General features: G+C 37.9%; 3 protein-coding genes across 5 annotated transcripts in view; all 3 read right to left on the reverse strand.

The window, feature by feature from the left end:
• The window catches only part of glis1a (GLIS family zinc finger 1a), a 42,038-nt gene extending 37,281 nt beyond the window's left edge, over positions 1-4,757 (reverse strand). Inside the window, exon 1 of one of the 2 annotated variants that reach the window (XM_079648553.1) lies at positions 4,621-4,757. The gene's annotated coding sequence lies outside the window, so the exon portion shown is untranslated. Of the gene's footprint in view, positions 1-658; positions 985-4,620 lie in introns of those variants that run through there. The other variant, XM_079648554.1, reaches the window with a different exon arrangement.
• Positions 4,758-6,681: 1,924 nt separating this feature from the next.
• On the reverse strand, positions 6,682-15,125 carry LOC307018615 (heterogeneous nuclear ribonucleoprotein C). Of its 2 annotated transcripts, none has more exons than XM_079648943.1 (9): positions 14,971-15,125; positions 13,276-13,365; positions 11,688-11,953; positions 10,404-10,437; positions 10,153-10,203; positions 8,941-9,110; positions 8,044-8,175; positions 7,779-7,933; positions 6,682-7,240 (listed from the first exon to the last, which is right to left on the reverse strand). In XM_079648943.1, the coding sequence occupies exons 2-9, from the start codon at positions 13,278-13,280 to the stop codon at positions 7,142-7,144; spliced, it is 912 nt and encodes a 303-aa protein (XP_079505069.1). In that variant the 5' UTR covers positions 13,281-13,365; positions 14,971-15,125; the 3' UTR covers positions 6,682-7,141. The 2 variants fall into 2 exon arrangements, with proteins under 2 accessions (XP_079505069.1, XP_079505070.1); XM_079648944.1 differs by having other exon boundaries at positions 8,062-8,175; positions 14,971-15,124.
• Positions 15,126-15,790: 665 nt separating this feature from the next.
• On the reverse strand, positions 15,791-22,936 carry LOC307017515 (uncharacterized protein). The gene is made up of 6 exons (XM_079647117.1): positions 22,784-22,936; positions 20,506-20,712; positions 18,365-18,475; positions 17,714-17,855; positions 17,257-17,439; positions 15,791-16,412 (listed from the first exon to the last, which is right to left on the reverse strand). The coding sequence occupies exons 1-6, from the start codon at positions 22,901-22,903 to the stop codon at positions 16,360-16,362; spliced, it is 816 nt and encodes a 271-aa protein (XP_079503243.1). The 5' UTR covers positions 22,904-22,936; the 3' UTR covers positions 15,791-16,359.
• Between the last annotated feature and the right edge of the window lie 717 nt (positions 22,937-23,653).

A 23,653-nucleotide genomic window follows, 5' to 3' on the forward strand; every position in this document is an offset into this window, starting at 1 on the left:
TTGACTTTCCACGAGTATTAAATAGATAGCATTCAGTTAACTCAAGTAGCGTTCAATACCTACATTTCAAGCTATATATAGACAGTGGTGGAAGAAGTATTATGATGCTTTACTTGAGTAAAAGTACCAATACTTACAATAATATTATGGTCCAAATATTTAATTGCAAGTAAAAGTCATGCATTCAAAATCGTACTTAAGTAAAAGTATTATCATTCCTTAAAAGTACAAATTGTGCAGAAAATGGCCTTGTGTGTATATAATATTATAATTATATTGATACAGTATATGTGACATTTCTAGATAATATTGTTGCATTTTACTGTCGTAGACAAACAAAGTTTTGATTGACTTTCTGTAAAATAGGCTATTTAAAGAATTGGACTCATTTGTGACTTAAATATGTGTTAACCAGTTTGGTTTTTAAAGATGTGTTTTCTTAAAAGTAGCTAAAGCTGTTTAATAATGTACCTGTGAATTGTAGTGGGGTAGAAATACAAAGTAGCAAAACATTGAAATACACAAGTAAAGTACCTCACTTAGGTACTTCCCACCTTTGTATGTACACTTTTTACAGTTCCACTCTGAAACATACTACTTTCTACACACAAAAACCGGAAGTGTTCAATTTAACGGCGATTATCCTTTAAACACATACCTGTTCTCATCAACTCCCCGGTTAACTTCGCCGTCTGTTTGGGTAGCTATGTTGGTCCAGTTGTAACTTATTATAATGCTGCTTTAATGTTTAATAATCCCATTAGAAAGAAGCTTGAAATCCGGAAAGTCTGTTTCTGACCAGGTACGTTTCCGTTACCATCGTCGCAGAAAACGCGAAGGGGAAAAAACGTCTCTTACAAGCTAGCAGTTAGTCATTTTTTCACGGAGAACAGCACCATATTAAATATGTTTTTTTGTTACCAGAGGTTTGGTTTATTACAATATCCAGCGGCTGGTGAGCTCCGATGAGTTTAATAAAAAAAGAAAGCAGACTTTTAAATTGTTGTAGAAGAAAAAACACCTCGCCATTGTAACCGGAGTGGACGTTACTTTCAACCACTTACACGTGACAACAACAGTACTTGACAAACAGCCAATCAGAATGCAGCTCAGCAACGGACAATTAGCTCTGAGCATGCGCAATGCTTTCTCTAAACATAGGCCACTTGACGTTGTGCGTTTTATCGAGCACAGCCCATTTAAAACACCATTACAAATTATTATCATATTAGTATCATGATGTTATTATTATCTTTCACAATCATAAAAGTTAATATAACTCGAAAAAACGTTGTATACAGTATGAAATACAACAATATAGACAACTTATTGAACATTCTACCAAGCCAAAACCTTCTGATGATTAATATGCAAATTGTAATATTGTGTGAAGTGCTAAATCCTTTTTTTCAAGATTTAATTGACTTACCCTTTGACCCCTAGAATATTTGTAACTGTACCTGTCTATTGTTTTGGCCAAAATGTTGAATAATTATAAATAAAAGTAGAAACCAAGGATTTTTACGTCATGCATTATGGCCAAAATAAATGCACGTGGCCCCTCTCTTTATATAAACTCAAGCACATTAAAATGTTGTAGTTTTTTCTAAATCATATTTTTTTGTGAAGGCTGTTTTGGACTTCACTTGTAATGCAGTCATTTTAACTTGTACTTTAATAAAGGATCTGAATACTTAATCCACTACTGTCCAGCAACTCATTAAAGCGGAAAGAGAAATGGGTTTGCGTGCAACTAAATATGGAACCTAAACCAAAGAGGCTGAATACCCACACATGTCATTAATGCATTGTTTTAATATAACGTATTGTGAGAAGAACCCGAAGCAAGGATCTGGAGTCTATAATAATCATGTAGATAAAAATATGTATCATGGAATTATTAACATCCCACTAATTTACTGGACTCTGTTAAGAAGAAATGTTCTTTGAATTGAAATAACTTCTCAAGTAAACATGATTTAAAAAGACATTTGCCTGCAGTTAATACAAACGAGAAACAATGTTGAAACAGTTACGTCTGATACTCACAGCAAGTCCTATTACCCCGCTGTGTCACCCGTGGGTGTTGCAAAAGAGCAGGCACCTCTAAGCCAGGAATAACATTTCTGAAGCAAACGAGTTCTGCTTATAGGGCAATCACTGTGAATGTCCGTGAAAGGTATGTAGGGAGCGCAGAGGAGAAAAACAAGTGACACGTTAGTTCATCAGAAAACTATGAACCCAGGCAGCGCTGTCAAAAAGCAGCAGTTCAAACTAGCAGGAGATCGGATGTGACAAATTCATACTGCAGGCTGTTTCTTTTCATGGTACCAAATATTTATGTAAGAGAAAGCAAATTTGTTTCTTGCCTGAAACTAATAACTCCCATATGATGGGACTAGTCTCTCAGTGCCTTTGAACCCCTATTGAAATACATTAGGTCATTTGTAAACATGAGTTTTTAAGAAGTATTAGTAAGCGTACTGAGACTTAAATGACCTGTCGTCCACCAGAGGGGATTGCATTAATAAGTTCCAAACATTTCTCAAATTGTTATAACATTTACTTAAAGTAAACAAAAGACAGATTTTCTCAACAGGTGTTTCCATCGACTGGCTTTGTGCAAGTAGTAAGAAGAGGGTGTTACTAGATTACATAATGAAAAGAGCTCTAGTAACTCCACATTTTTCCTAAGAGCTGAATTGGTTTCTTCTACATGTGGTGTTTTTAATTTATCGCCATTTGTGTTTTTCTGTTTAGGGATATGCTTGTTAATGTATTAGCTTTCGACTTCTGGCCAAACATTTGATCGAAAGATAAATACGAATGTCATGTTTTTGTGCTCCAATCACACAGGAGGAAACTGTTAAAGACTTTAAAGCAGCCTTAAAGCCTATCTAGAGCTTTAAAGAAGATTTAGAGCATATAGTGTTTGTGTTTATAAACCAACTTGTTCAACCTCAGACAAGAAAGAAACAACTTTTTTAAATGTCTCTGTCACAGCAAAGGTGCAGATTCACAATGTGCATCAACACAAGCAGACACTAAGAAGAGGCAGGCTTTTAATTTCAACACAAGGTCTAATACAGCTTTCTTTCTGAGTTGTCATAATTCATCGCTGCTGAAGGTTATGAGGTTGATAACTCCAGAAATACCATGAGTTAAGATTATTTTTTGTCATGTAACAGCTTTGACTCAAGGTCCACTTTCTTGCAGGTTTGGGAGCATTTCACGTTATCACACAGTCTTCAGCAGATTACCAATATCAAAACTTGAACAAAGTGTTGCATCAAAATGTATGTGCTTATTCAAACTGAGCTTTCTGTGTGTCCTCATCTAACCCTGAATGCATCAAGTATTGACGCATATACATGTAGCTGCCGATAAACTCAATTAAATGTGTCACTGAATGAATTATAAGTAATTTACAACATCACGTATCATGGAGAATCAATGGATTCTGTTTTGGGGGTTCATTCTTTCACTATGATGAAAACATATTAAAACTGTTTGTATTTTGAAAAAGCCAGCCTCCTGTATAATTGAAATGCTTTTGTTGTTTCTGAGGTGTGAAATCAATATGAACCATTGCGTGAAACACATCTTGGCTCCTTGTTGTCTTTCGCTCCTATGGCTCCATCTGAGCACATGAACAATCAATCTGGAGTAATACATAATCACTGAGTATTGATCAACATCCTGATCAACTTCCAAAAGGCATTGACGAAATGGTGTATTTTACGGAGCAGCACAAATCTTTTTTATTACCCTTTAATTGCCACATATAATTAAATGAGGTAAATGATGAAATTAATGTGACTCAGCACTCTACACCTCGGTGCAATGGGAGCACTGGCAGAGCCTGCGAGTATAAAGCAGCTCCGTGTCAGTGATACCATGAGACTAATGATTAAAACAAGCCTCCTCATCTGTTTGGCTTCCAGAAAGCCAGATTTCCACCCCCTGTGCAGCACTTTTCATTCCAGCAACATTACATAAATCAATGCTCTGCAGAGGAGGACTGGAAACGAGGAGTCCCAGAAGTAATAAGGGGGAAACATATCCCATTTGGGTAAGAGTTCACTACAGTATAGAGAAGCATATCTATTAATGGTCTTCCTTAACTCCTTATTGCACAATCAAAACAAGTTATTGTGAAATTCTTGGTACAATTAGATCTAGTGATAACATTTGTATAACTAATTTCCGCTCTTTAGGGAAGTTTTTCCTTATGTATCATAAACTTTTTCAATGTTAGTGGTTGTAAAGTTGTTGAAAAATCCACCAAACAATGCTTCATGTTTCAGCTGGCGTGACTTTATGGGCAGCTGCCAACATTTACAGTGATGTAGCTTAATACTTATTCATTTGTTCCTTCAAGCTCATTGTTAAAAGAGGGATTTTAGATGATAAACTGAGCAGTAAAACACTGAATCTGCATTAAAACGTGTCTCTGAAAACATGTTTATCTAAAACACAACTACATTATGTGGTAACGTGTCGTTGTCACTTTAAATCACCATGACAACGTGGTTTCCACAACTTAAATACATGAACGTATAACTTTTTATACATTTAAAACACATTATAAGTATAGTTAGATCACTTTAAAATTCTTACCGTGTTGGGTCCACTTATAGTTCACACAGCTTCACACGGTCTGTGCCTCGCGCTCGCTGCTCGCGGGTTGTGCTTCCCACTGTCACTGCACGCTCTATGCAGCGCGAGCCCCTCTGCATGTGGTATTGCTATGCGCACATGCACGCTCGCGCAGGACCACTTTGTGTGTGTGTCTCGACCATAGACGGTATATATAAAGGTCTTGACTCTTGAGTGAATTTAGTCAATGAAAATGTCTGTTTCTTTTATTGTTTATCAACTTATTTATTGTACGTTGGTTTGTTTGCTATTTTTGGGTTTCTGTTAACTGAGTAATAAAGAATACAAAAAAAAAGACAAAGTAAATGTCTGTGGCAGTATACAGTGTTATTATAAGAATAAATGACCGAACTATATTTTTTATCTGAGTATGCAAAGCTCAGAAATGACTCACTTCATTTTACTCGCCTCAGGCACAGACGCTGATAAAAATGAAAACCTAAATTCATAAAATAAATTAACATAAACTGGAAATTACTTGCTAAAGATTAAATTGAGACCAATTTGAAAGCGTTTTTTATTTATTTATTGAAAGCATTTGATTAAATAAGGTTTTGTCCATGGTCATTTGCAGTGATTTTGACTTTAATACAAGACAATGGTTCCCAATCTAAAGGTAAATCTAAGGGATTTAAAAAATAATTTGATTAGGAAACTTTCCCTATTGATGATATGCTCACAACTCCAAGAGACGTGCAACCTCCGACGAAGGGTGCTGGGCCAATGTTGATTGATTTTAAAGAGTTACTCGCAACACAGTTTAGAGATAGGAATAAATAAAAGGTTAAGAAGATCTGTTGCACAGGTGGGAAGTAAATAAGTACATTTACTCAAGTACTTTACTTAAGTACAATTTTGAGGGACGTGCACTTGCAATTTCATGCTATGTTTGACTTTTACTCCATTACAATTCAGAGATTGGGTACTCCATTACATTTATTTTGTAACTTCAGTGAAATATAATCAAGTCTTAAATGAGACTTTAGTTCCACCTGGAGTAAATTCACAAGCTACCCTGCAGTATACAAAGTCATTACTAGCTGCACCTTTACCAGCTTTGATAACACTTTAATGATCACTAATTATAAAACATATCATATATTATTCTGAAATGGACCAATCTGCATAATAATTCCTTTTGCTTTTAGTACTTTATGTATATTTTGATGCCGATACTTTTACTTGAGTAAACTCTTAATTGCAGAACTTTTACTTGTAACAGAGTATTCCTACACTCTAGTACTTCTATTCAAGTACAAGATCTGAGTACTTCTCCCACCCCTGCTGTTACACACCTGCACACTAGATGTCCTCAGCAAGTTTCCTGCCTGTGTTGCTCACCTGACTTCCTTTAACATTTCCAGCCTGCACAGCTATTACTGAGAGATCTTTACGGCTGCATCTACCATTGTAGTTGCAAAGTTTTCTAAATTAGTTTAGTTTGTGTTTTAAAGATTTTGACAAACGAAACATACATCTGGCATTGTATATGAAGGTCCTGCACACTAACAGATGTTTTCAATTACTCTGGGTAATTAGAGTTCAGGCGAGGTTTACAAATTGATTTCATGGCCACTCAAGAGTTTATGAAACATCACTGTTCGGCTCTTAGTTTGGTAAATGAAGTTTCTCACAAAATCTCCTGTCTCCATTTATTCAGTGTCATGACAACAGCGGCACCTTCTGGCTGTCTGCGGTAATACATCTGTGATTTGTTCCTTCCCAAATGTACAAGAATATAAATACAGCATCATTTGATCTGATCTGTGCATAAGCTTACAAGTTTTTGAACATGAATGGGATTCAAAAAAATAAAAAAGGACCAAATCAACTACTGATACCCTCCAATTCTTGTCATGGTAAACACCACTAGATTTGATATTATATTTGAGCCTTCATCTATTAAAAATATGCATCAGTTAAGTGAGTTTATTTAATCAACAGTATACAAAATCCACAGTTTCCCCCTCAGCAATCTTCACCTTAGTTTATTTGGAAAAAATAAAATACAGAAAAACGATCTACATTTTAATATTTTATTGCAATTTATTCCTTTACAGTTAAACTGAATAGTATAAAAAAAACTGACATTAACATACAGACACACAAGGTCAAACAAACTCACTAATGAGGACACAACCAAAACACATTGAACTTAATAAAAGCGGTCTTTCGTAGCTGAATTATTGTCCTCTTGCGTTAAGACATGTCCGTCGAGCTGTCGTCTCTGAGAACATTTAAAGTCCGTGTTTCCTTCTTCTCCCGGAGACAATACCGACGCAGTAAAAACAGACTGGATCTACAGCTAGTTATTTCCTGTTACAGCAACACTGGACAAAATAAACAAAATCGACTTTGGGACACCGGGACAACAGAGTGTGTGTGCACCATGCTTGTGTGTGTGCACCGTTTGCATTTCATATCTACAACATGAGTGTTAAAATAGGAGTCCGAGTTCCTATGCTTCGGTGGAAAGTGAGGTCTACGAGTCATCTTCACCGTTCACACTGTCGCCATCATCATCTTCAATGTGCTCGCCTTCCTCTTCCTCATCATCGTCATCCCTCTCTTGACTCTTCACCTGCAGGTCGAAAGAACATTTTAGGGGTGAGGTTTGATTCACTTTTAACAGCCTTATTGGGGCATGTATTTTAAATATGCAAATGTCAGGCACAAATTCAGGGACATAACACGGCAATCATATGCAAATCTTTATATCAAAAGGGGTAAAGGTTTATAAAGTGTTTGTGGAGAGATTTCTTTTGGAATACAGAATTATACTGCTTTGCTAATATTGTTGTTGAAAAGTAGCTAGCTGCAAAAGCCAACAATACAGTGGCAGCAACTTGCAATCACAAGGCATACCATTTTTGGTCCATTTTACTCTCAACAGGACCATAACTTAGAAAATTAACATTATACTATATTGAAGAAGACTTGAAACTAGCGATTGAGATTTAAAACTCATTAGTAAAATGTTTACCGGGGTAACAAATGAATTAAGAGGTAGGATCATTTCCTCAAGGCACCTCCGCGTTGCCTTCACAATCACAGAAAACCTGCATTTTATTTATGAAATGCATCTGTAGCTTTGCAAAAAGAAACAATGGCACTCGCACCTCTTCCTCTTCCAGCATGTCTCCCTCGTCGTCTTCATCCTCGTCAGAGTCGTTTATGTCCTGGATGTCCCCCTTCCTCTTCAGCCCGTCCACCTTCTTGCTGCTCGGGTGTGGCGGTGAAGTGACCTCGCCTGGCTCCGTTTTCATACTCTTAGCTTCAGACGGAAAGTCAGACATCAGAGTCAGAATACTCGTGGCACTGTGCAACACAATCTGGTAAACATGCTTTAGTTTGTGACACGCTCTCCTCCACATTTTAACATACTGTGTTTCCTCTGCATACCCGACTTCTTGCCGTGGTCCTTATCCATGCTGTCCAGGCTCTCCAGCAGGTCGTCCACTTTGCTTTTGATTTGAGACAACTCCCGTTTGATGGTCTGCAGCTCGTCCACTTTCACTGCAGAGAGAACGAGTACGACGGTTAGAAAAATGTGTGTGAGCCACTCGGGGTCATATGCCTTCTCATCAACAACACATTTAAAACCAGCTAAAATGATTTGTTTGACTGTAACTAACTGTAAATAAAAATAAAACTAGAAAGTAAATGAAAAGTTATTTTTCACTCTTGGTTGATCTTGACAACTTCACAGACCCCAAGACCAAGTTTTAAGAATGGCATGTTTTATCAGACAATATATTTTACACACTGTAATATGATGGTAGGGTCCAGCAGAACATCCTCACATTGAGGTGCTGTAACTAGAACATTTTGGCCCTACCGTCTACCGACTAAACAATTATTTTGAATATCAAAATTGTTGTTGGTACATTTTCTGTCAATCGACTAAGTTTTAGCTCTAAATCTTATATTTCCACAGCTCATTGTTGAAATGAGTCGAGTCTTTGATTAGCAAATACATGAAAAAGCAGGAAATACTTACATTTTAGGGATTGAAGCTAAAATTAGAGATTTTGTTAATAAATTAGGATTGTTTATCAAAACTGACTTAATTCAGCCTTTATCTGGCATCCCCACACCTAGTCATTAATTTAAATATATCAAGTAAATATTTAAGCCTGTATCCTGGTACTTCAACCTTCAGGCATTAAAGCATCTTTCAGGAGATGAAAACATTTTCATTTCTCCAGAAAGTAAAAGGACTTCATAAACAGCGTCTGTGCAGCACCCTGCAGAGACTGATGAAGCTCCAGATAATCTCACTTGTTCTGGACGAGGATGTCCTCTGGCTGCTCTTGGAGGAAGAGGAGAAGCTGCTCTTCGTCCGCCGGCTGCTTCCTCCGCTCAGGCTGACCCGCGGACGCTTGGACGGGATCACGGCCCGCGACAAGGGGGGGGGAGGAGCGGGAACACGGGACGGGTACGAGTACATTCTGCATCAAACACAGCACAATGTCAAAGTCAGCTTTGTTGTCAATCTTTCAGTTTGTGTGTACAGACAGAGAAATCGAAATACCGTTTCCCATAATCCCAAATATAAAAACAAATGTATTTAAAAAATATGTGTGCAAATATGTATAAATATATACGGTCAAAGACAAATGTTTACAATGTGGTGGAAATGAACCGTTTTATTCAAGGAGTATAAACAGTAGTTGATGAATGTGTCATCTACTCGTCTATTAAAGGGGACCTATCATGCAAAATGCACTTGTGTACGTCTTTGATACCTGAATATGTGTCCCCGGTGTTCCAGGGAACTCACCAAGTGTCAGAAAACACAACCCTCTCTATTTTCCTCCATACCAGAATCTCTTAAAAAGGGTCTGCAACGGATCTGATACAGACTGATCCAGATTTGAACACTTCTATGACGTCACAGAAGTGGCGCTACGGCTATTGGGCCAACTCCACCAATCAGGAGGAGACAGCCACGGACATTGCCGTTCGAAAGCGCTGGAGACGCTGTAGTACATATGCCAGGCCTGTAGATGGTGCTGTTCTCACAGAATCCGAGCATGAAAGGCAGTGTTAAATTGAGCGAAATGAGGAATGGCTAAAATGCATGATCTGTTTGGTATTTTGAAAAATAAAAAGTATAAATATGCCTTATATAGGTATGGCCCTACTCTATATTATTCAAATATAGCATGATAGGTCCACTTTAAGTGTTACTTTCAGGGCTGACAACTTTTTCAAACACAGCTCATTGTTTCAGTCAAAACTGGACTACAGTTCTATGAGGTGGAAATATACCAATTATATTCAACAAGGTATTGACTAATTGATAGATGTATCCCCGACTGTAACATTCTGGAAGTTAAAACTTTCTTATTAACATATTTGCAGCATTTATTAGAGTGAGAGGAAGAACATCAGGAGAAACAGAAAATACTAACCTATGAGTGAGAGACAAAAAAGGTAATTTGTCATTCTGTTTCTTCATAAAATGACAAAGGGATATGTTGAACTCACCTGTCGTAATAATCTCTCTGAAAGTCATAGTCGAGTTCGAAGGAGGAACTACTGTTGAGACAGAAAAACAAGAAGAGTCCGTTTAAGGGAAACAGAGAGACGCTGAAGTTGTGTCAAGTCAGCTGAACTTTTATATGTATACTTCTCCGTCTTAGCCATCCTTCCTAGCCCTATTTTTCTAGAAAACCCGTGGATAAACTGAAGTATCATAGTGACACCGGTACATGTCCCCAGCTGAGCGCTTGGTTTACCTGTGTGGTTTGGGTTCTCCAGCCAGGTTGATGTCTGAGGAAAAGAAAACAGAAAAAAGCTGAATTAGAAAGAGAAGCAGAGGTTCAGTCTCTGCAACCGACAGTTTACAATATCTGACAATTTAAATAGTTTTAAAAAAGATTTAAAGAAAATAACCAGACTGTAGGAGATGGCTTGTAATTAGAAATCAAGCTTGTAAAAATATTTTGAGAGTCAAAATTGTGGATTATTCACTGACAGATGAAGTAGATTAAAAAATGTATTACGCAATTTCTGTTTTTCAGGATTTAAAGCAGACTTTTTTTGTCTAACAACTGAGTCTTTCACATTGCAGGAGATCCAAAATATACATATACACAACTGTCAAGTATGTCGTTTGTTTACATTTGAATTATTCTCTTTGTTTTGTGAGGTACTTTACTTCCTCACGCTCTAAAACTTTAAATTAAGTGATTTGCTTTGCGTGGTGACAAGCAACGTCCTGAAAACTGCTTTAAATAAAACAGCTTTATCTTAGAACAGGGGGCAGCAACCCCTGGCACACGTGTCACCATTGGCACGAGGCAGCGTAACCAGTGGCACACTAGGAATAAGTGGGCAAAATATTTTAGGATCCTGAACGAGCCCGCCGCCAGAGCGCGTCTCCCCGTTATAGAAGGAAGCCATGCACACAACGCAGCCCCGCTCTCTTGAACTCCAGGCGACTTGCTGCTGCTTTCCTCCGTGGTGAAACGATCAGGGGTGAAGTGCTGCCGGAGCGAACCCGCACTTCACACATTGCAGTGCCCACAAGGAGCTGTACAAATGATGCAGTTTTTGCGAGGCTGTGTCTTTAGTTGAAAGCCCAGTGGCGATCTGCTCATCTCCCATCTAAATAATATGCTACAAAGGGGCATCTGTGTGTTCTGGAGAATCACAGAACGGACGGTCGTCATTATTATGCCGTTGAAACCAATTATTTAAAATGTGTTCAAACCGCATCATGTAAGTAGCGCCGACAGGTTAAAGAGGTCCACACACTGCTTCCCCGCAGAGAGGCTCCCCCCGCCCTCCTGTTGACAGTTCACGATCGTCGGCACACTGATCACAATTTTTTTTTTTATATCAATAATGTTGCCGACCCCTGCCTTAGAATATGTCTTTTGAATGACCTATGCAATAAGTTTAAAAACGAAATCCTCTATTGCTGCATGTCATCACTTTTCTCGCCCACCTATCCTACTCTACTTTCATTAAAGCAAAAAAAACGGCTAAAAGAAATCCTAACACAATTGGATCCTCACCGAGAACTTGGCCGACGATCATCCTCCCATCCTCTCCGTCGACAGCAGAGCGCGCCGTCCTCTCATTGAGAAACTGGACGAAGGCGTATCCCTTGTGCACGGAGCAGCCAACGATCTTGCCGTATTTGGCGAAGATGGACTCCACGTCGGCCTTGGTGACCAGCAGGGTGTTGAGGTTCCCGATGAACACCCGGGAGTTCAGGGAGCGCTGGTCCGTCTTGTTGGTGACGTTGCTGGCCATGAGGCTGGCGGTGGTGGGTGAGCGACTAAAACGGGAAGGAACACAGAGAGACAGGTCACATGTTTAGTGGCAGAATATTTAATTAATTCCTCTGATATTCTCCTGCTGTCCGCGTGTTAAACACTGGTGAGTCCCTCCTCCAGCTGTGAATCAAGACAACAGTGTAGAATATAATCAAATCTAGTGCAGATAACAAAGGATAAACCCACAGGACGTTAAGGGGGGGTATGAGGCTATTTACCCTTTTTGTTTCAACAGGAGAATCCAAAACCTGTCCTAAATTTGGTCTGAAATGTTCCTTGTATAAAGTCTTGCTGCATAACCCCCCCCCCATCTAATTAACACATTTTTAAGTTTCTCAGTATAAATATCGATCATTTTCTTATTATGCACCACATTCTGGGACAAACCAACACAATTAAGCATACAATTAGAGGCCTGAGCTAAGTAAAGCATACGCCAACTCAAGTTTTTAGTAATCATATCATCTCCAGAATGACAATCAGACTGAATTTTAGTCCATAACAAAAATTAGCAGCATATTTCCACAGTTTGAAGCGTGTAGCTGCTTTTATCAAGGAACTTCATTTAAGTATTTGTATACAAAACAACATTATGCTGCAGAATAAAAGATAAAGTATTAAAGAAAGAAATCCCTTTTAGGCTGTAGAGAAGGTTGAACATTCGGCTGATTTAAGAGTTAAGGAATGCTACTGGACTTTATATTCAAGGTATTTTAAAGTGAGATGCTGTACTTGTATGGTATCATTTGTACCAATAGTACTGTTTTGAGTTTGATCAGTTTGAGGGTTAGTCAGTGTTAATTGTTGGCGCTTTAATACAGTATTGAAAAAGGGGTGGCCAATGTGTTTCTGGGTATTAGTCAGTTGAAAATGCTGGTGAAGGCAGCGTAAAACTACTATCCATTTCACTCAGCAGGAGAACATTTAAATGACTAAACTGTAATTCACCATTAAGACCAGTAGAGGACAGCATTTAAGATAAAGAAATGTAATCTGATGTCATGCTCCATAAAAAAGGGGAGAAAAAAAGAAGCTATGTACTACTCTTACCGCAGAACTAAAAGCTCTCAGATTTGTAAATCACCGATAATAAACTACTTTATATTTACTGGATTGTCTCTGTAGTCCAGCTCACTCATGATCTAATAAAGAGGGTGTGTTATTATTCTAGTAGACGCAAGGAAGGATGAGAGAACCATATAAAGCCCAGAACCGTGTCAATTGGAGATGGAAAGTGATCCCTGAGACAGCAAACATTAGTGGGATCAACAGTACCCCCCCCCCCCCCCCCGGGCTGACAGGGGGTCGAACATTCATCACTCACTCCATAGCGTCTGTGTGCAGTCGTCTGAGGTTTCACACGAGGGCTGGGATCAGTTTGGGCTGTCACGACCTTCGCCCCTCACGATAAATACTGAGGTGACAGAAAACACACTCAGTCAAGCTGAGCAGGGTTATGACGTACCAAGTCTTACCTGGTTGGAGTGTGTACATGAGACGAGGCAAACAGAAAATCACCTCGACAAAAAAAAAAAATAGGTATGCGTCTCCAAGAAAATCCCATTACAACAAGCTACTCCGGGACTGATCCCTAACCATAATGCATGTTAACGTGATATATCTAAGCATGAACTCTGGGAGAATGTTGTATTTATCCAAGAGTAAGGGAAAGCTAAACCGAACAAAACCATTACAATCATCACCAACTTGACTTGAAAAGTCGAAAGGCAGGCCCAACATATCCCATATGTAGAGGAGTTTGTATATTATAAACACAGTAGGTGAAGCCCTTTAAGAGCTGGTGTATACAATGATAAAGGCATATTTTAGAATGTTATCAAAGGCATTTTCATGTTTAAAACATATAAGTCAGGTGTCAAATGTACTAATTATCTAGGCCTAGTTAAATACCATCTACTCCTACAATTGATAGTAAAAAAATATATACGAGTCCTTATCTAATGCTCTTTTAACATGAAGTAATATCATTGTAAATATTAGACCAGTTAAGAATTACAGACCTCTTTAAAATCGAAAAAAAAAAATCACAATAAAAGTAGCCTACACATAAAATAATAATAGTAAAGAATTAGAGTAGAGGGATTGAGGGGAAATAAGAGATGTAATACATAACTTAAAGCTTTATATTATAGGACCATGCCTTTGGTTTTAATTTAGTAGTATTTACCCTGAATGTGAACATTTCTCTTGTCTCTTATGAACAGTCTATGGGAGCTTGTGGGTGTTTCTGTGGCCTGGGGGTGAATGTGAAGGCGTGATTTCATTTTGATACACAAACAGCCGTAGTACTCATTCAGATCAACAAACGTTTAATTAAGTAAATGTGTATTTCTTTTGTAACGACATGCAACAAAACTGAGGCCACCGGAAGACCACTTCCAAAAGCAGAAAAATCTCTCTTGCATCAAAAGGGGAGAAAAAGAAAAAACACTGGAAAAAATCTACTCTTGATCCAAGAGAAAATCGAAAACCATCCATCCATCAAACAGCGCCACCAACAGGCCTCGATGAAAAACACAAGGCCGGCTCGCCAACCACAACTCGAAAAGCATTTAAAAACAGATCAGGCCAGTTCCTCTGCTTGCAAAAAACAAAACCTGCAAAAGAGTGACGAAATCTGCAATGGATCAGGGAGAAGCTGCGACTATAAAAACCAACAAGAGCCTCTTAGCTATGAGCTAGCTTAGCTTAGACAAAACAGTCCCATCAAGGAAAAATCTTCACAATAAACGCAGGAAAACCAAAGCTACACAATCTTGCGAAAAATGGAAGAAACAGCAGCTAAGATGCATCCAAAAGAGTGGCGTTTCTTAAAAAACACAATCAGCGTGTGTGTTTTCTTTCAGGGGGAAAAGAGCGAGTTAGCATAGCTAGCTACCTCGCTAGCTAGCCATCACATAACGCTGGTAAAATAGAAAAAGCATCGTTGCAAAAAATCCAAAAAGAAAAGAAAAAGGAAGGAAAAATAAACAAAAATGTCTGGGAACAAAATACTCACCACGACCTTTAGGGTAAAATGTCTTGCTTTCAGTAAAATGTGTGACTACAGGCCGTCCTTTTATGAAGCTCTGAGCAGCTTTCTCTTACCACCGAGCTGTGATGGCGGTGGCGCAGTACTAGAAAAGAATGCATGTTTTGGATCATAAAACACCCCGGGAAGGCGGGGTCTGTGATTGAGCGAACATTCAAACAGCACCACCCACTCCGGTCTGGCCTGGTGTTTAAAACATACTCACCTGTTGTCTTTGAAAGTCAGTCTTTCCTTCCTACAAATATTTCTGCCTTGATTTCGTCTTTGAATAAGGTTTTAACTTTGTCTGTTGTACATAAGGAAACGGGTATTTAAGTCATAATTGTGAATTATGTTTAAAATGTTATTTTTGAGATTAATGGCAAATCACAAACCCTTTTTTTTTCTTCCAGTTGTTGTGAATGATGCTGAGGTGATGTCATTCTATGGCTGAATCAATTAGTTGATTGACAGGAAGAAAAAAATACTAGTTATTATGAAGAAGTCACTTTTAAAGCATTCATTCCCTGTTTTATATGCTTTATTGTGAAAATGTGCCCTCTACTTCTGTCTTATTCAAGAGATATCTGAGTGTTTTTTAGGTTTTAGACTGGTGATAAGACCATACTAAATTGCAATCACTGTCAGCTTTAAATCCTTTCCTGGCATTTTTCACAAATCGTTAGATTTTATTCAGTAGCTACCTGAATTGTTCGTTGCGGTCCTAAAGTAATGGTTTGTTATGTGTATCATGATGCATTTTCAACATCTGTAGAACAATTCTGTAATGACATGACTCCACAAACAATTACAATTAAAATGTAATTTAATCATTTAGTATTTCCCTTTCAAAAGTATTTTACAGTCACAGTACATTTTTCTATTAAAACACAATATTGATACAGCTGGTTTGGCTTGGGTTTCCCTGAATGTGTGTTGAAGTTTACTTTAGTTTCAGTAAACAATTCAAAGCCTGCAAATGTGTGTTTATAAAAACGACATGAGGTGCTAGATAGGCTGGATCAGATGGAAACATATTACATAAATGCAAAACTGTAATTACAACACTTTTTCTATAGCCCTATGCAGAAAATTAATAACATAATTTATAATAATAATAATAATAATAATACATGGGATTTGTATAGCGCTTTTCCTAATGCTCAAATACGCTTTACATATAACCAATTAAAGCATTTGAACCATAACAAGTGTTTAATCTGGAGTTTGATCACAAAGTACATCTCAAGAACAAAAAAAGTGCAAAATTCCCCTCAAACATGTCTTAATGAGTTCAGTGAAAATATTTTAATAAATAGCTTGACACTCGGTTTCTTTCTTTCTTCATGGCATCAAACTGGACAGCTCTCTCTCCTCTCAGACTCTCAGCAGGACGGAGAGCGTGAGGACGCTCAGCAGGAGCAGCACGGCTAGAGGGAAGGAGGAGAAAGATGTTTATCACAAAATATTGAATCATTAAGCTCTTCCTCCTCTGCTGTTTGATTGTTACCATGGCGCCTCCTTTTTTCTCTTTGTTTTACAGATATCCGGTTTTATATGCAGAGGTGTAAAAAAGATGGATCCAGTTAAATACCTCCACCCAAATACCATGTGAATTAATGGAGGTTTTTTTGTCTAAGAATCTCCCTTCTCTAGATGACCCTCTAAACATGTCATTTGTATAGTGTGGTCATATTTCCACCTGGTTTAAAAAACTCATAATTGTACGTCATAAAAAGTTATAATATAGTAGAACATTAAAAAGTCATAATATGCCACATGTTACAAAGGAAAAAGATATGCTTTAAAAAGCAATTGCAAAAAATCTAAGTATGTCATAGAAAATATAGTAGGTTAAAACATATCTTAACAATCATGGTATAATAAGTACTTATTCTGTAGATGTCATGAGTATAAACAAATGTCATATTATAGCATGCCATTAAAAAAACATAGAAAATGATTCTTAAAAAAGTGAAAAACAAATAAGGACAATGAAGCCTTCAAAAAAAATAGTTTAATACTGTGAGCATCACAGATGCAATTCCAACCCATTGTTTAAATAATTCAAACTTAATTTCATATTTCCAGGACACTGTAGGAACAATACAAATGTTTTCCCTCCTCCCACCATTTACTGATCATATCTCTCAGTATCTAGTTACTAGTCGTGGATTGCTCTCAAATGTGTTGAATCAGGACACAATATACTCCTGGACCGAAGCTTCTGAAAACCTCAAGCTGGAGAGAAATGATATGTATATATTTTCTTACCATGAGGCTGGAGAGCTCCACTGTTGTTGGGCATGGTGGTGTTGCTGGGCATGGTGGTGTTGCTGGGCATGGTGGTGTTGCTGGGCATGGTGGTGGGTGCGGCTGTGGGGGGGACGTTGCTGTTGGGTTTGGTGATGTTCAGTGGTTTGCTGCCGAACAAGAGATTGAAGGCACCGAGTTCACCTGAACCATCACAAGAGGAGGACAGATCAGTGGGAGGTTAGACATGTATTGACAAACCTTTAAAATATAGTTAAATGCATTGAATACAGAATCGTATCAATTCATAAACGTTTCAAAGTGGAAGCAGTTAATCTGTTCTTATCTCTGGATATAAGCGTGCAAATCTGTAATGATATATTTTTTAAAATGTATGCCAAAAGGGAGAAAACAGTAAATAATCAAGCACTTATAAATAAAATAGTTATACAGTGTGTGCATCTGTGTGTGTACTTACTTCCGTCGAAGCTTCCGTTCCCGAGCAGGACGGAGAAGGTAGTGGCTTCAGTGCTCCTGGTGTTGGAGGCGTTCACGTTGGGGACAGTGAACTCACACTTGATCATATTTCCGTTCACCATGCCACGGATTTCTTCCACTCTCTAGAAAAAGATAGATAATGTAATAACTGTTTCCAAGGCTGTGTGCTGAAGCCAAGGATAACATCTGCTTCACTGAGCAACTCGAATCTAACAGCAGCTGCCTCTCAAAACCAGACATTTCAGATCTGTTTTCACATGTACAAATCTAATGTACAATCTAATTTTGGCATTTGATTGGAAACAGGTGGGTGACAAAAAAAATCAAACGATCTCTCTAGATTAAGAAACTATCATTATTATTATTATTATTATTATTATTATTACTACATTATTATGTGTGACAGTTGAATGAATGGACAATAATTGAGTATCTGAGCAATATGTGCATTCATTAAATCACTATCATTTTCTCATATTAAGTTAAATTGTAAGCAGTAGAAAAAAAGATATGAAGGTATTTCAATTTCTGGTCCTCCATTGTTTCATATCACATAAATAAGTACATTTCCCTAAGTGTGAATACATGAATATGCCAACATCTCTCTGTATGAGTACATTTGAAATCTCACCGTCTCAGTTGGAGTGAGCATATTGTCAGTGTTGTTCCTCTGCATTGTCCGGAAGAAGAACGTCCCGTTTTGCGAGCTGTTCTGAGCGCAGATGAAAAGCATGCTGGTCCCCTGCCGAAAGAAATATTGGTGAAAATATGAGATGGCTGTGTGTGTGTGTAAAAAAACAAAACGTTTGAATACAAGAAAAATACTTAAATAAATTGTGAAATTATTTTGTCATAGTCGTTGGAGAAAACGTGATAAAAATAACGAGAACAAAATGGGTGTTGTTTTAAAAAACAAGTGTATGAGGCATCAAGAGTGTACCAATTATATTTGGAAAAGACAGAAAGGCAGCAGCACAATACACAAACACAGGAAGGTCATTATAAAGCATGAAAGTATATTATTAAACTTATTTTTAAGTGGCCTTATGCTATATATCTTCAGGGTTTAAAGAAGTAGCACAATTGATGACAGTCTGACGTTTTTTAAATGTTTTCCTTCAGTTTAAATCTTAGTTTAAATATATGAAATGTTATATTTGGCATCTGGGTAATGTTGCGTGACACGCAAGAGATTGACGCGCGAGTACATAACACATCATTGTAACATCAGGTAATAAAACACCGGTTTATTACTTCTCTATGGAAACAAAGCAGCCGTATGGTGTTCCTCAAACAAATGTGGGCAAATATGATGTTATTGTCCTATGTCAGGGGCTGGATCCTCTAAATCCTACGTCTTTAAACACAACACACATGAAACAGACAGAGAGAGACACTGAATCCTCTTTGGCTCAAAGCCTGCCGGACACACAATGATGTTTTCTCTACGCTCTTCAGTATTTTACAATGGAAACAATGTCCTTATCAACTGAATCAATATTTGATCATGTCAATACATATCACATGACTTTGTATTCATGTAGTCATGAGATCCTGGTGACTTGTGTACACTTTACACAAGTCAAGATAGTCAGTTTGCTTTGCTGGGAGCTTAGGCATCACAATAGGGCGTAACATAAAGATAAGAATAACTCGTAAATCCTGTCTCCCACTGCTGATTCATTTCTAAAAGAAAGTGGGATTACAAGCAGGATAACAATGTTGATTTATGATTTTAACTTTTTTATTCAGTAGGTAAATCCATGATGTCTTAAACGAGTGTGTGAACCTCACTGTTTCTATTTAACTGTAATGATTTTAGCTTTAAACTGCAGTATGTGGTCACTGTTGCTCTATAGTCTGAATATGCTAAATGAACGGCAGGTTATATTTTTTTAAAGAAATCTCTGAGCGGAGGACACATTATTTAAATATCTTGGTTTCATATTGTCTCATTGTTCTGTTATCTTACGTAATACACTTACGTAAAAGCCATTTATATCTTGTACTTATTTGCATAGCATTTGATTTGACGTAATCCAAAATAAACGGCCTTCAAACACGTCATCACTGCACACCTCAGAACACATTTAAGTAATCCTCCCAGCCCTGTTGAGGTTCTTGCTGCTTAAAATGGACATAAGACATAATTTATGAGTCAAATTTAGCAAAAAGGTGCTTGAAATGGCCACACTGGTTTATTATAGACATTTTTGTTTTAGCTGACTGGTTTTCTATTTATTTACTTGTTTCTTTTTGTTTGTCTGTTTTTTTTTGTCTGTATGTCTGTTTGTTTTCTGTCTGTGTGGGATTTTGTTTGCCCTGATGTTACGCAGCGTTTACAGTAAAACACCGGTTTATTATTTCCCCAATGGAACAAAGCAGCCGTATGGTGTTCCTCAAACAAGTGTAGGCAACTATTATGTTATTATATGTCCTATTTCAGGGGCTGGATCCTCTAAAGCCGACGTCTTTAAACACAACAAACATGAAATAGACAGACAGAGAGACACTGAATCCTCTTTGGCACAAAGACACACAATGATGTTTTCTTTACTTGTTTCTTTTTGTTTGTCTCTTTTTGTTTGTCTGTTTGTCTTCTGTCTGTGTGCGATTTTGTTTGCCCTGATGTTACGCAGTATTTACATTGTTACTCTACCTATTTTTCTATAAGTGAAGATTTGTTTACCTACTTTTGATACATGCTCTGATAGAATAACTGTATGTTTATATAAAAAATGGCCACACTGCATGATTGTGTGTGTGTGTTACCTCTGAGGCGTTGGCAGTGAGTCCCATAACGATGTATCCTGCAGACTCTCCGCTCAGCTCGACGGAGAGGTCAACCCCGTTGGGAGGCAATAGGTCGGAGGAGACCGCGGAGACAAACAGACAGGAAGAGTTTCCAGAGGGGTCGCAGTTCTTTGGAGTCTCCACACACAGCTTGGAGACTCCACAGCCATCTCGAGTGATGTTCACCTGTTAGACACACACAGAAACATCAACACAGGCTTTAAAAGTCACCTATTATACTCTTTTTCATCAATATAGCTCTCAGTTATTTATAAAACATGTCTCTGAAGTGTTTGGCTCCAAACACCAAACAGATCATTGTAGCATCCCATAATCCCTTCTGTTTCAGCCCTGTTTCAAAATTGCTGATTCCCTGTCTGTTACTTTAAGGTCCTTAAGGCCCTGACACACCAGGCCGTAATCGGCCGTTTTCGTTATTCGGACGACGAAGCGTGCCCTGTCGCCCAAACTCAATTTGGTGTGTCCTGCACCGTCGGCCGTGACACGACCGACGGCCGATTCAACATTGAATCGGCCGTGGTGCATCGGCCACAGGCAGTCGGACAAAGAAATCACTCTGATTGGCTGTTCAGCTAGCGAATCAGTGCATGGGAAGCAAAACCATTGCTTGAGAATGTCTTCCACAAGCAACACTCCAGTGGCTGATAGCTCCAGTACCGCACAAAACATGTTTTCGATGGACAAGGGTGAAAATGGAATGCACACGCTATTTGTTGTTTGTTTATATCACGCAGTCCGTTCTTCTTCTCTGTCTTCCGGTTGTTGCCTCTTTTGAATGACGAATACACACTACCGCCGCCTGCTGGTAAGGAGAGATATTGCCACTCACGCATGCGCAGTTCGTACGTGCTCGGCTGAAGTCTTTGCGGTGTGTTCCAGTGCGACACATGGCCAAGACGCAGGAGAACACGCCGACGCAACAGTCGGCGTCGGCGAGTTCTCTGGTGACTGCTTGGTGTGTATGGGCCATTACACACCAAGCCGATTTTCGGCTTCGATAGATGTTGATAGATGTCGGACCGTCGATGAGCGTCATGTTGCCCTACTCAGATTGGTGTGTACTGCACCGTTGTGTCTTTTCGGCCGTGCCGACACCTTCCACCAACGATTCGACATGTTGAATCGGTAGGCCTTGGTTGGTGATTGGCTAATGGTTACACACACGCCAAAAAATCGTTATGACATCACAAAGTGGCCAAAATCTGATCATCTCATTTTGAGACAAGTATTTATATAAATGGATCAGGACAAAAAGAGAGAGAATCTTTGTTCCTGATACTTTCAGAATCTCTTTACACAGAGGGGACACATGTTGATGTAGAAGAGACATGGACAAGTGGATTTTGCATAAAAGGTTATCTTTAAACATCTGCGGCTACTCTCAGCTGGCCTCATTCTTTCCTTCATCTATTTTGTAGTTAGATTACATTTTATTTAGCTGACGTTTTGTGCAGAAAGTGATTTACTATTTCTGCCATCAACTATGAGGAGGATACAAACTCAGGACAGCAAGAAGAATACTGCAACTACACTACGTTTAAATTAAACCAACAACTTGCTGTGCTGGTGCATTAGCTTCAAACATTTCTGTCAACATTTTTTATTAAATGGTCTTTTTTTGTTTAATTTTTTGCTGAGTTACACTTCACCAATTTGACAATTTTTCAGTTTACTCATGGCGAAGAGTACTCAGCATGTTACATAATGTCCTAATTATATTTCAAAAAGCTTTTTTAAGTTTGTGAGATGTCTAGAAACTATTGAGTTGCATTATGGGAAGTGTAGCGTCCACTGTGTTTTGGATCTTGGATCTTGACCAGTACTTGTCAATGTTTAGGCTATTTAGAATTGTTCTTGATTTGTTTTTAAATATTGATACTTCTATTATTATAGACCTCTTAAAATCAGAGCCATGTTTTATGGTTTTGTTTAGCAAAGTTATGAATTTGAGTCTTGAAGTCAGGCTGCGTCAACAACTTCTCAATAAAAGAGGAAAGAGAAGTCCAGACCGAAGAAATACGGCAGATTTGAAATACTACACTATACAGATCAACCTGACCTTTTATTAAAGAGCTGCTACATTTAAAAATGTATTTGTAAATTATTATCAACACTTCAAAATACAAAGGAAATTGGTCCTTGGACAAATATTTGTTGGTTACCTGTTTGAAGTACAAAGGTCAAGCAGGTAATTTGGTTATTTACATTCAGAGGATTGAAGTGAAAAAACTCCCACCTGTGTATTATTGGAAAAAGACAAATGATCCGTTCCCTGGACTTCTGGTGACAGAAAGAGCAGCAACGCGGCGGCCAATACGATCAATCCTCCTTCCATTTCTATCAGGACGACAGTCATCGTCAATGTTAATGTTGAACATGTCTGATTTGAGAGCCTTTCCATCACCAATTAACCCTCGGTTTTATCTGAAAATCTGAATTAATCCCAAAGATATTTAAACTTTCTCATAGCATATTCATACCTGATCGAATTTCACATTCAGACTTTTTCATTTAAGCACAATTATTTCTTATTTTGTGATTGTACATTTTTAGAAAACAAATACAGAATTTGTAGTAATGGATTATAATGTTTAGAGTTATTACATTTATAAAGTCCTATTTTTACAATTCTTTTTTTATCACAATTTATTATTTAAACCGTTTCACAGCATATTCATACCTGATCGAATTTCATATTTGTATGTCTCTTTCATTTAAGCAAGATTGTACATTTTTTGAAAACACAAGATGAATTTTACAAATACAGCATTTGTAGTAATGGATTATAATTATTAGAGTTAATACATTTGTGAAATCCTGTTTAAAAATGATATATGAAAACAAAAAAATCACAATCAGATCTTCAGACCTTCGTTTTCCTCAGCAAAATTATAAAATCACTAAAAAAAGATTATTTTTATACTCTTTTTATACACTTCTCTAGTACTAACAGTCCATCTTGCGTTCTTTGTCAGACATTTGAGAGAAGGTTAGCAAACTTAATAATTTACAAATGTAAATTAGTATTGAGTTCTTTAATAATCTGTAAACCAGAACATTTCTCAGTCTCGTTAATCTATTCCAGGAAAAGTAAAAACATCATGAA

The sequence above is a fragment of the Notothenia rossii genome (genome assembly GCF_949606895.1).
Source record: "Notothenia rossii genome assembly, chromosome: 9".
Lineage (NCBI taxonomy): Eukaryota > Metazoa > Chordata > Actinopteri > Perciformes > Nototheniidae > Notothenia > Notothenia rossii.